Source organism: Talpa occidentalis, unplaced genomic scaffold (genome assembly GCF_014898055.3).
Source record: "Talpa occidentalis isolate TD23 unplaced genomic scaffold, MPIMG_talOcc4v2.1 talOcc4.7, whole genome shotgun sequence".
Classification (NCBI taxonomy): domain Eukaryota; kingdom Metazoa; phylum Chordata; class Mammalia; order Eulipotyphla; family Talpidae; genus Talpa; species Talpa occidentalis.
In genome coordinates this window covers 88889409-88902798 of record NW_023605083.1, presented here as the reverse complement: position 1 = coordinate 88902798, position 13390 = coordinate 88889409, and the positions used below count along the sequence as shown (strand labels likewise).

At 38.0% G+C, this 13390-nt stretch overlaps 1 protein-coding gene across 8 annotated transcripts in view; it reads right to left on the bottom strand.

Moving 5' to 3' along the window:
- KIAA0753 (KIAA0753 ortholog) overlaps window positions 1–13390 on the bottom strand; it is a 57784-nt gene that overhangs the window by 31687 nt on the left and 12707 nt on the right. For all 8 annotated transcript variants that reach the window (XR_008549732.1, XM_037494729.2, XM_037494726.2 and 5 more), the window contains 4 exons: window positions 11538–11644; window positions 10321–10383; window positions 9742–9957; window positions 6849–7059 (listed from right to left, as the gene is read on the bottom strand). Coding sequence is in view for 7 of the 8 variants with exons in the window: in XM_037494729.2 (XP_037350626.1) it covers window positions 6849–7059; window positions 9742–9957; window positions 10321–10383; window positions 11538–11644 (597 nt within the window). In the remaining variant the exon portion in view is untranslated. The remainder of the gene's footprint in view (window positions 1–6848; window positions 7060–9741; window positions 9958–10320; window positions 10384–11537; window positions 11645–13390) is intronic.

Here is a 13390-nt window from a genome sequence, read left to right as displayed (position 1 = left end):
AATGCTGACTGAATCCTTGATCTATTTTTTTTTTAATCAACACACAATTTATATATAGCAAAGCAACTCTGATATCTAGGTCCTAAGGACTTTTCAGATATGATTTGCATAAATTAGCATGCAAATGTAATATAAGAGTTCCTGGGGCAACTGAGTGTGAAGACACTGCTGGTGGAGAGGGAGCCAGCACCGTTACACCTATCTTACCAGTTATACGAACACTGGCCAGCCACGAAGAACTACACTAGCCAACAATGACCTAAATCACACGATCAAATCAGACTCACGCATATATCCCCATTAAAAAGAACAGAGAGAAGGTTTTTCACCCAAGTGGCTTTCTATGACTTTTTAGGGATGAGAGAAGAAGAAGCAGAGACTACAGGAGATAAGAATGGAGGATTTAAGCAAAGTGATATCTAAAAGAGAAACAGAACATGTATCCTGAAATCAAAATCATAAGGACAAGAAGAAAAACATAAATTAAATAAATAAAATATGGTCAACTGTGCAAATGGATTCATTTGCAAAGTTGCTAATACCAGACTTTAATTCGTAAAGATGATAACAATTGACTATCATCCATTACATTTGTGCCATACTTTTTACCTTATATACTTCATATTCATCCCCTCATTGAGCCTCACCATGACAGCACAGAGCAAGACAATGATTATGACAATTTTTCAGATGATGAACAGTTAAATGTTTTACTCTAGATGCATTCTTTCTCCCTGTCAGGGTCTATGGGGCTGTTCCATACAATAAATACATTATCCAGCAAACTGAAGGTCACTTACTTCTTTACAACCACATAGTTTTACTGCTTAAAAAATGCTAAAATGGTCACCAATGATTGTTTTATTTTCAGCAAATGTCTAACATAACCTAACCTTTTCTTAATAACCTAGGATTATTATTATTAACCAAAAGCAATGCCTTACATTTTTACAGGGCTCAGTAAATACCTAATTTGCTACTTACAACAACTAAGTCAGTCATATGGACATCAGGACTTTTATACCCATTTTACTGATGAAAAAAAAGTTCTGAGAGATGAAGTCACCAGCCCAGGGTCGGAAACTGATGGAGCTGGGATCAGAAGAGATGTCTTTTTCGCCCAAGGTTTTCCCAAGATGGTTGGTCAGTTTGTCTTCATTCTTTCCCACATTTGTTCCTATAGTGAGTTTTAGATTATCAGATCTTCCAACTTCCCTCTCTGAAGCTGATTCTCATATTTCACTTATGAGTTATAACTGTTACCACTTATCAGATAACTAAATAAGTCACCTTATAACTTATTTAGGAAATGGATCTGTGTGCAGACAGGAATGTGTTCCACATTTCCTCCAGAGTATCACAAGTAAGCCCTGATACTCAAGTCACTGTGACTTGCTGCTCAGAAGCCTTTCTTAGGCAACGATACTCAGCACAGAGCCTCTCCTTTTAGTGCCTTTCATGCTACAATCTGGCCTAGTCCTAAGGACATAATGGCAAATAGACATGATGCTTGCCCTTGAGGGAAATATCACCAAAAGCAGACTTCTGGTTAAAAGGAAGATTCCATAGAGCCTCACTGGTGGTGTAGGGGTTAAGTCTCAGCACTATCACCCTGACAGCCTGAGTTCGATCCCCAGCCAGGGAGCTAACTCACATGGCACAGCAGACCTCTCCAGTCTCACCCACTGCTCCCCTCAGCAGTATATCTCAGTAGATACACCTGTTCTGCTCCCCACTCTGTCTCTGGTGAATCCTTTCAGCCCCTGTACCTCTAACCCATATCCCAGTTCTTGTATGCATAAATAAATGAAAATAAATCTTTAAAAACAAAAAGGAAGATACTGTATTAGTTCTGCCTGCCTACTGATAAAGGGAAGAGGAGATCCCATTAGAGTGAGTAAATATCTAATAGTAATTGAGAAAATTAGGATTTGTTACATTCATGTTAAAGGTAGTACATTAAATGATTCAGTTTCCACAAAATTAGTGGAAGTATAAGACTAAGAAAAAAATCAAGTGAAAACTGGACTAATACATAACTTTCAAATTAGTATAGGAAAAAAAGAAACAAGAAAACCTTAGTTAATAAAGTACAATATAACAAATGAAAAAAAAAAAAAAAAACAGCACACCCTGGCAAATGAAAAACATAAAATAAGATAGAAAGTTCAAATATATCATTAATTGCAATAAATGTAAGTAGGTTAATAATTTAAAACACCAAAATAATTTAAAACACCAAAAATATAAACTATTTATAAGAGACATTCTTAAAACGAAACAGCTAAAAAAAGTCTCAACATAAAGAGATGTTACTCTAGGAATATGTCAAAAAAAAGCTAGGTAGATGAAACAATATTAATATCAGAGAAAAAAGAATGACATTAAAAAAGACAGATTTTTAATAACATATAGTCCACAAAAAATATTTAGCAGTCAGGAACTCTTACGCCTAACACTACAACTTCAAAATATAAAAGTCAAAATGAACAGAATTACAATGAGAAATTAAGAAAGCATTAAGTGGGCCTCCCCGGTGGCGCAGCGGTTGAGCGCTGGGTTGCGAAGCTGCCCGCGGCCTCTGCGGCACCAGTTCGATCCCCGGCTGCTCCCCGGCCACCGGAGGAGGGTCCCACATGGCGCGCAGACCTCTCCTGCCGCCCGCTGCTCCCCTCAGCATTGTACTTCGTCATTCTGCCTGCTCTGCTCCCCGCTCTGGCTCTGGTGAATTCTCTCACCCTCCCGTGCTTCTGACTGTACCCAGTGCATGTATAAAGAAAACAAGCAAACAAACAAACAAATAAATAAATAAAACATGCCTCTATTTAAAAAAAAAAAAAAAAAAGTATATTTAAAGAAAGCATTAAGTATCACAAGAGACTTTAACATACCTTTGTGTCAGTCATCTATAGCTCAAGTAAATAAAACCAGAAAACTATAGAAGAAAAAGAAATAAAAGGAAAATTGGAAAAGAGGAAATCAACCAAAGTTATTTACAGATGATGACAACATACACAGCAAAATAAAAATAATCTACAGATAAATTATTAGAAATAAATGAGTTTAGCACAGTTGGTAGATACAAGATTGATATATAAAAAGCAATTCTTTGTCTATATATTGGCAATAAACATTATAAATTAAAATTTTTAAAAGAGATCATTTACAAGAACACTGAAAATATCAAAATGAAGATATAGATATGATGAAAGATGACACCCACCCTGGCACACACACACAAAAACTGTTAGTTACTGAGAGTACTTAAAGAAAACATAACTAAATGGTACAATATATCCTATTTGCAGATTGGCAGATTCAACATTATAAAGGCAACAATTCCTCAACAAAATTCCAACAGAAGGGGCTTCCCTGGTGGCCTGGGGGTTAAATCTAAGCACTATCACCTTGTAGAGGCGTGAGTTCGATCCCAAGCCAGGGAGCTAACCCACATATGGTGCAGCAGACCTCTCCTGACTCGCCCGCTGCTCCCCTCAGCAGTGTATTTCAGTCAGTCTGCCCGTTCTGTTCCCCACTCTGTCTCTGATGAATCCTCTCACCACCCCCGCTCCCCACCACCTCTGGCCTATACCCCAGTTCTTCTATGCATAAATGAATAAATAAATCTTAAAACAAATTCCAACAGATTTGTTGTTTTGGCAAGCATGGGAGATGGGAAAAAGCGACAAGCTCTGAATCTAAAATTTCTATGAAAATACCAAGGATCAAGATTAACCAAGACATTCTGGAAGAACAGGTAGGAAAAACTGTTCTACTGTGGATCAAGGCTGAGAATAACAACAAAGTGTGTACTGGCCTAAGAACCAGTGAGGAAATCAATGGAAGAGAATGGAAGGTGCAGAAACTGACCCACAAGCATGCGGACACCACTGATGACAGAAGTGGTACTGCATGCCACTTCAGGGAAAGAATAATCTTTTCCACAAATAGTGCTACCTCAACAGGATATCCATCTGATGAAAATGAAACTTATCTAGGAAATAACAAAGTAAAAAGTCTTTTCAACCTTAAGAAAGGGTAAGAAAACAAAAATTATACCAGCAGATAACTACACTGGACTACAGTGAAATTAAGACATTTAAAAACAAGCCACATCTTATTCCTAAGAAAACATTTACAAGACAGATAACCCTATGCACAATACTCCCACACACACTTGCAAATGAGTAAAAAATAAAGGAGAGAGAGAAAGGAAGAAAGGAAAAGCAGGATGAGAGAGGATCACGCAAGAGACATGAACTAAAACTTCACCAAAGAAGCCATGTGAATGGCCATAAACATTTGACAAAAGTACTCAACACCACGAGTCATCTAGAAATGTAAATTAAAACATGATAGCTTTGCACACCACCAAGTGGCTAAAATTTTTTAAACTTAATATCAAGTGTTGACAAGGATGTGTAACAACTGTTCTCATACTCAGTTGGCTGGACCATAAAATGACAAACACTTTAGAAAACACTTACCCTATGACATAACAATTATACTCCTGTCAATAGCTCCAACAGAAGTACATGCACATATATACCAAAAGACACAAAAAACCAATTCCAGTAGTTTTCCAATTGCCTAAAACTGGAAACCCAAGAATTAAAACAAAGGAACAGATAAACTGTGATATGAACATAAACAAATCACAGCTACACAGACAGAATAGACGGATCTGACAAAGTGTTAAATGAAAGAAGCCAGTCCAGAGAAACCTATTATGTGATTCTGGTTTTATAAAGTTCCAAATCAGGCAAAACTGAAGTATGGCATTCAAATTCAAAATAATAATTTGGGGGAAGAGGCAAGGAATACAGATTTGAAGCGGAAGGGAGAGGATTTCTTAGTGCTCATAATGTACTATTTCTTGACTTGGGTAGTGACTATACAGATGTTAATCTTATGGTAATTAATTGAGTTGTAAATTCATATTTTGTGTACTTTTCTAACTGTATCTTTTCTGGATTTTTCCATACTGATATAAATGACACATGAAAAACTTCAATATTAAAATCTTAGAAACCTTTTTAAACCATTTTTAAATACTATTAAAATCTTAGAACCATTTTAAAGCATGTATCTCTAGATGATGAATTAGGAAAAGAAAATCTCTTTGCACAACAGAAGAAAATGTCCTCTATGTGAATCTGCTAAAAATCAACAGTAAGCATCATATGAAAAAAAACATTCCCATTCCCATTAAATCTGCAGGGAAATGCTTGTCATTAAAGCCATTGTGCAATATTATCCTGAATTACAACATTCAGTAAGACAGAAAGAGAAAAAAATCAAAGATATAAAAATTGCAAAAGAAGAGGTAAAACTTTCCTTATTGATAAGTGATCTTGTCTATCTGGAAAAATACGAAAGAATGAACAAATTCTCCTATTTCATCACATCTAAAACATCAAGTTTAAGGCCTGTCATTGTTTTGTGCACCAATCAGAAACTTAAAAATATTGTCAATCAATTTAATAATGCATTTCAATTTCAGAAATGCTCAAATCTATACCTTAACACAACAAAGTACAGCTTCATAATGAAGATGTCAGCAGTTGCCAAATATAAGACCAATGTATAAATCCAAAAGCTCTCCTAGAAGTAACAATAACCAACTTTAAAATGTAATAAAAATATTTTATTCAACAGAATAAAACCTATAAAACATAATACCTGGAAATAAACCTATCAGGGAATTTAGGAATTCCTATGTATTCCCATATCAGGGAATGTAGAAAATTATATGCAGAAAATTGTAAAATTCAGCTCAAGGGATGAAAGGAAGGCATGCATAAACTGATGGGACAACTGCTTATTGTAAAGATGTCATTTCCTCCCTAACTAATCTGTAAACTCAATGAAATACTAATCAGAATACCCACAGCATTTTTCCTGGAACTTGACAAGCTCATTCTAAATTCCTCTGGAAGCAATCACCACCAGCAAAATTTTGAAAACGAAGGAAGAGATGCTTCATGAAATATTTAAATATGTAAGAAAGAATGATGATTTTTTCCTATAAAATTAAAATTTTCTATATCAGAAAAGATAACATAAGCAAATTTCAAAGGCAAGTGATTACGAGAAAATATTTACAATAATCTGGAAAACCAAGAGAGGATTAAAATTCAGAATGCATGTAATTATTATTTCTACTGGCAGAAGACACACAACCCAGCAGGGAGATGGCAAAGGACGTGAACAGACAAATCACAGACAAAGAAACGAGCATGCTAAGGAAGGAACACAGCAGGAAACAATTTTCTTCCTCACTAAGATTCAGGGAAAGGCAAAGTAAAACAATAATACCACTTTCCACCAGGACTAGAAAATCATTTAAATTATATAAAGCACTTAGTGTAGAGAAATATATGCTGAATATCACTGCTAGTCAAAGTATAATTATTATGCCCACTTTCTTGGGCAAGTTGGCAGATCTGTTTAATGTGCATAGCACATAATCTAACAATCCCACTCCATGGAATAACATGAATTTATTACCATGTTAAAAAATATATACATATCAAATGTACATGTGGAGGGGGGAGCTACATATATTTATCTATCATTAAGGTACAACTGAACTTAAAAGAAAAAGCAGGGGTCTAATTTCCAGCTCTGTTTATATAGCCCAAATGCTGTGACATAAGAAAAAGGAATTTTATTTTCTCCACCCTCCTCTACGAAAGAATAGTCTAAGAAAGCACCTTGATAGCTAGTCACTTATCCCAAGGAGTGCCAGGACACCGATTGTGGACTTGGTTCGAACGCCTGGCTTTCCCCTCAATGCAGCAACTTTTACTGTCCAAAAACATGCAGAAACCCTTTCAGACACATACCAGCAAGAAGCCTCTTTACCACTGAGGGCCGTCTTGTTTCCTGAGGGAAAACCTCCTTGGCGACAAAGGATCTCCTCTCACTCCTCGGGGAAGTACTCTGCCATGTCTCGGAGGCCCTTTGCTGACCAACAGGGAATTTGTTTTGAATTTCAGAGAAACATTTCTTCACCTTTTTTGGTGACAATTTCTTTTCCAGAAGGGATTCCAAAGCCTGCCATGAAAGTCAATTATTCTTAGTTTATCTTATCAGTCAGATTTTTCATCGCAAAACTAAAAATGAGGGCTCCAGAGAAATGTGTTATTAAATGGCCATGTCTAATGGTTTATGAAACGTTAACTTTAACACTTTATATCTTGGACATCTAGCTAATTAATAAAAGGAATTGTGCAAGTTATTTACATGTGTAATTCACGAAAACCAACAGCAAAGATAAAAAAGATGACTATTTTTAAAGGTGTTCAAATTCTAAAATTAAGGACCCCAACTTAGAAATTAAATATAGTCTTCAGAATATAATCCTGTATAATTTTTTTTAAAAGATTTATTTATTTATACAAGAACCAGGGTACAGGCCAGAGGCATTGGAGGGTGAGAGAACTCACCTGAGACAGAGCGGGAAGCAGAACAGGCAGATGACTGAAAACACTGCTGAGGGGAGCAGCGGGCAAGGCAGAAGAGGTCCGCCGTGCCATGTGGGGAACTCCCTGGCTGGCCAGGAATCGAGTCTGCACTGCAAGAGGCTGCGGACAGCTTCACAGCACTGAGCACAACCCGCTACACCACTGGGGAGGCCCTAATCCTGTATAATTTTAAGGCATTTAAATTCTCAATGAAAACCTCACAAACACAAGTATGACTGTAAGTGAGCAAATAGACTATATGTAACATACATTTTCATAAACTAAAGGAAAGTCAGCAGGCCAGTGGCTTTGCTCACTAGATGATACAGACCTGTCCCTCATTCCTGAAAGTGGTAATTCCTCTAAGTATCTACTCATTTGTAACCGGGCAGTGAGGGCCTGTCTCCATCTGGTCAGTACAAATTAAAGACAGCTGAACACAGTCAAACAGATTTGGTTCAGAGAGCAGGAATGCAATAATAGGAAGCTGTTGAAATGGTACAGTGCATCACCACATTGCACTATAGAATATTTTCAAAAGCTGGCAGATAAAGCATGTTTACAATTTCTAAAATGGAATTATTCTGGCCAGTGAATGCTTCTTATGCATAAGTCTCAGAAGCATCACATGGCTAAATATGCCCTCTAAAGCTCTGTATTTGAATACCCCAGAGGGTGAATTCGATTACACACGAATGAAACTAGTGCAAATCACACACTCATCTGCTGGATAATGGAACTTTAAGGGGAGAGGGGCCTTCCAGACCACCATGAGGCACTCTTGGCAGAACCAGCAGACTAAGACTTAGTCCAGAATTCTCCCCACTACACCATCTTCCTTAGCAGCTAACAGCTTACTTTTGCCACACTAATATAAAGGTCATCTTTTCATTTCTGCCTGACAATAGGTGCTAAGTGAAAAAACACTGGTATGAGGGTCAGGAAATAGGAATTTCATTCCTCAAGAGAAGTAACCGCGTCATCTCTCTGACTCTTGCTGCCCTTCTGTAGGGTAAGGTAAAAGTATCAGGCTTTTCTGCCCTCCCGCCATTAGGATAGATGACGGAACCCTGTGATCCTGAATGCATGCCTGATGGCGGGCACCTGGAGTAGGGTATGGGTAGATGTAGATGGGATTCACCTGGGCTGATACTGGGTTTTTAAGGGCGGCATCACGGGAATGAACAGAAGAAAAGAAGCAGAGAAGCAGAAGCAGAACCGAGAAAGCAGAGCAGCAGAGACCACCAGAGAACGCCGGAGACCCAGAAAGAGTGAAGACTTGCTGGGGCCCGGGAGGCTGGCAGGCCTATCTGCCATGTACCTGGTAAATCCCAATAAAAGCCTGCAAAACCCACCGAGGGCTCCAGGACTCTCCTCCTTTACCCGGTCTGCCGGACCATAGAAAACCTGCTCAGTGACCTGTCCTGCCGCTACACCTTCTATAAAACAGTAATAAAAAATCCTATTATAGGGCCTCCCTGGTGGCGCAGGCAGTTGAGTGCAGCACTGTGAAGCTGTCCGCAGCCTCTGCAGTGCCAGCTCGATCCCCGCCGGCCACGGAGATACCCACATGGCGGGGTAGACCTCTCCTGTCTTGCCCACTGCTCCCCTCAGCAGTGTATTTCAGTCGGTCTGCCTGTTCTGTTCTCTGCTCTGTCTCGGATGAATCCTCTCACCCTCCTCCACACCTGGCCTGTACCCCAGTTCTTGTATAAAAATTAAAAAATCTTAAAAAAAAAGCCTATTGTAAATCATGACACTGAGGTAAGGATAAAAAGGCAAAATGACATGGTAGCACTTACAAACATTACAGAACTATGAAGATTTAAGGGCTTATTGTTTCTCATTTTGTTACCAATAAGAACTAAGAAAACTGTCCATTCCTGACTAGCTTATGCCAAGTGTGATTTCCATCAGTCTTTAGTCTTATCATGAGTCTTGATGCTCTGCTTTCAATTATCTTTACGTGTTCCTCCTTTTCAAAAATTGGTCTAAGTACACACTGATATTCCTATTTACACATATGCTTCTCTTTCCTTTCCTCTGCTAGCTAATTCCTTATTAAATAACATGGTCAGGGAATGGAACATTCCATTTAATTAATGGACCTGGTTAAGAGCTGTTATATTTTCTAGATTGAAGCCACTAACTCTCAAAGAAGTGAAATACAGTATTTTGGAAAAGTCTATAAAAACAACAAAAGTGAAGTTTTCCTTCTGCCCTCTGCAATACTTGACATTAGTAGGTAGGTAGTAGCTAATTCCTCTCATACCTCAATTTGTTGTAGAATTTCTATAACCACATCAGGGACAGAAGAATCGGCATCCAGCTTGGCAGAACAGAGTGAAAGCTGGCGAATAAGACTACCCAGTTCCCTACACCGAGAAGGAACTGGGTGCTCCCCTCGGTCAGTAAACTGAGTAACGAACATCTGTAAGGCCCGAATGGCTCCTCGATGGGCAGCTGCCAGCCTGGACATTGCCCATGACTGGCAATAAATAAGACGTGAGAAGTTATTTCAACATTCAGAACTTCCGAACTTTAGCCCCTCCCCTTAAAAATATTTATATCTATCTTCTTTCTTTATTGAGCTACTTCTATTCTGAAATGTACAGTAAAAGAAAATTATGAAGTTCAAAGGTTTTGTGACAAAATCTCAGTTTCTTATACCAACAGCAACAATAGCTCTCAGAAAATCACCCCAAATTCAGAATATTTAAGGTGCTCACTCCCAACAGTTTCTACAAATGCTGAAAATAATAGTGCAGAGAACCCACACACAGCACTAACAAAACACTGGAGATGTAATTTATAAATAACAAGTATTAATCATAACTGAATTGCATCATACCTTCTTAGTGTGTTTAATTTTATGTGGACTCAACTTATCCAATTCTTCCTGGATTTCTTTAACCTGTTTTGTAAAGGGGGAAAAACGAAAATTTCATACCTTTCCACTGATCTTTTTTGTAGACAAGGATACATCTTGTCTTGTCCAAAAATAACCATTATTAATTCAAGTGACTTGAAAATGAGACAAGGCTCTTCATTCATGCCCCCTAAAAAAGTTACTGGTTTCCAGTTCAAGATGGTCAAAAAAGCAGTGTTCACCTTCCATCCCTTGGTCCCCAATGTAAGAGGAATTTAACATGAAGGAGCGAAGGTGGAGGTGACTCTGGAAAGGGAGGAGAGCCAAGTCATAACTCTTCAGTGCCATGCTTAAGTACCATGCTCAGCTTTCATCCTCTATGTTACAGAGTCATTGAAGTCTTTGGAGCAGAGGACGAACAGGGTAAGGTAAGATTTGTGTTTTAGGAGGTTCTCCATGGCAGCAGTATAGATCAGCAACTGATAGGGAGAACCCAAAGAGAATACAGAAAATCTAACTCAGGCATTTCCTTTCAAATGAAAATGTCCACGTTTTGGTTCAAGGAATAAGGCCAACATGTGACTTCAGGGGCCAGCCAGAAATGAGTTAAAGGCTTATTAATAAGGCATTAAAATGAAAACTTTTTTAATATCTATCTGCAGTGTAAAAAATGTGAATACCTATTTATTAGCCATTAAATGTGTACTGAAAGACACTTAGCGTGGTTTTCATTCTTTACAGTTTAATAAAGTTATTCAGATTAACTCGACTCTCTAAGCTTCTAGTACATTTTAAACATGAGACAGATGGAAAAATAACAAGGTCCATCCTCTAAAACTAGAGTTTATAACTGGGACCAAGAGTTTCAGGACAACTGATCTACCTGACCATAGTTGTATAAATAAGCATTTTTTGTAGGGAAAAGATCAATGGCTTTATTTAGTAGATTCTCAAGTGTGTATGACCCTCTGAAGTCAAAAATGATTATTTAAGGAGTTTGGTCATCTCATCTACACAAAATTTACAAATGCACATAAAAGCAGATAACAAAATAAAAAATAAACAAAGAACTATTTGTCCAAGTATTTGGGAAATTTAGCTTCACAAACACATTAGAATTCTCATAGGATGCAAATGGAAACAATTTCCCTGAGAGGCAATGCCCAGGGGTGCATGTCCCCCACCCCAGGGAGCCACACCTGCTGCTGGAGGACGTACAGGGTGCGGGCAGAACGAGCGGCATGCTCCTGCCTCCGGACACGCACTCGCCGTTCTTCATCTGGATCCAAAGCGTCTTCTATTCGATCTAAAAAATAATTTTCCCCCAAAGTGAATTACATAAACCACATATAAAAACTCATAGAATTTCAATTAGTCAAGAAAAGAAAGCTGAAAATCTTTAGCTTCATTAAGGAAAACAATGAGGCTGTTTTAATAAAATATTTCATTCCATCAGCCAAGAAACTAGAAACGTACAGACTCAGAGGAGGAAGTAACACAGGACATTAACTAGAGCCAGCTCTCCTCCATGCAGGATTCCCATACCAAATCCCACTGGACAGCCTCGGCCACTGTTAGGCATCTTTTACTATTTTAAAATTCTTTACATTGAGCCAAAATCTGTGATGCTTTCAATGTTTTCAAAAACTCTTTATTGGCCAATTTTTATGTTTAGCAAGATTTCTTTTATACGTTCTCATCTTGAATCCAAAGCAGAATTCCTTTCTCCAACAGATTAAGATAGCAAGTGCTAAAATTATTTGAAAATCCAAAGCCTTCTAGTATTGGTCAGGAAGTAACCCCACATACACAGTGGCGCTGCACCCTTTCCAAAGATTGGTCCAAATAAATTGTTTCTGGAAGATTGCCTAAGAGATGTATGGTACAGTCATTCCTTCTAGTTAATAGCTTGCTAATATGTTTATAGAAAATCAATTCTTAAGCAAAACTCCACTATACAACTCAGATAAAATCAGTATTTTTAACCAGTAAAAGTGTACTTTATAAATACAAATGTTTAGTCTTTACTCATTAAAATGTCAAACTTGAAGTGGTAAGGCTGTTTTGAAGAAAGCAAAAATTTGAAATCCAGAGTTATAGATACAGATGAAGTCTCACAGGAGCCTGCAAACCAAATTGCCGCCTGCACCCCAGGGGAAACTCCAGCTGTGCATCTGACATTCCTGTTAACCATGGTGACCCAGGCAGGGTTTCTAACTGCTCACCTTGTAGATAATTCTGATGCAAAAAGTGTGGGAAGTACATGCGTACTTCAAGGCTACTGAGAGGGTGGGCTGCAGATAGGAGCTGTCACAACTGGTGACCAGTCTACACCCAGCTAAGTGCAGAAATTGAAAATAGGCATTTACAGGTTTTTAGAGCAACGTGTGACTCCTATGACATTTTATTATACTTCACAAAGTTTTGACTTGGGACAGGTTGAAAATTTAAAAACAAAAATATAAAAGTACCCAAGGAATGCTTGAAAAACGCTGCTGTGACGGTCCCCTGTAATAGGTCACCTCACCACAGCAGTGGACTTTGTGGTCCCAAGCCCCTGGCAGCAAGGCTTCTCAAAGTATGCCAAGGGACCACGCCACAGACTGCCCCTGAGCAATGCTATAAGCAAAGAGCCACACACTTCTATTACTTGATGCAGGAATGTTCTTGGATAGTTTATGGTATTACACAACATACTCTTTATGAAGACCCACAGGAGAAATTTCTTTCCAGCCTCAATATGAGGAATAATTTTTTTCTTTGCACAACTGTTTTTTCTGTTTCAGACTCGGTCAAATGATCGCATTTCCTCCTCAGCTGACTGCAAACTCAGAAACAAATTTGTAACCCATCCCTAGTAAATCTTATTTTTCCTTTCCTTGATTTGTTCTGTAACACAATATTCTCATTTACATTTTTTTATTCTATCTTTTTTATTACAGATATTTTATAAGCCTTAAACCTTAAATTCCTTATACAACATGCATTTATGTTCAAATGCATTTGCGAATTAAATTTAAAACACAAAAGATCATTTTAGACCATGTACACG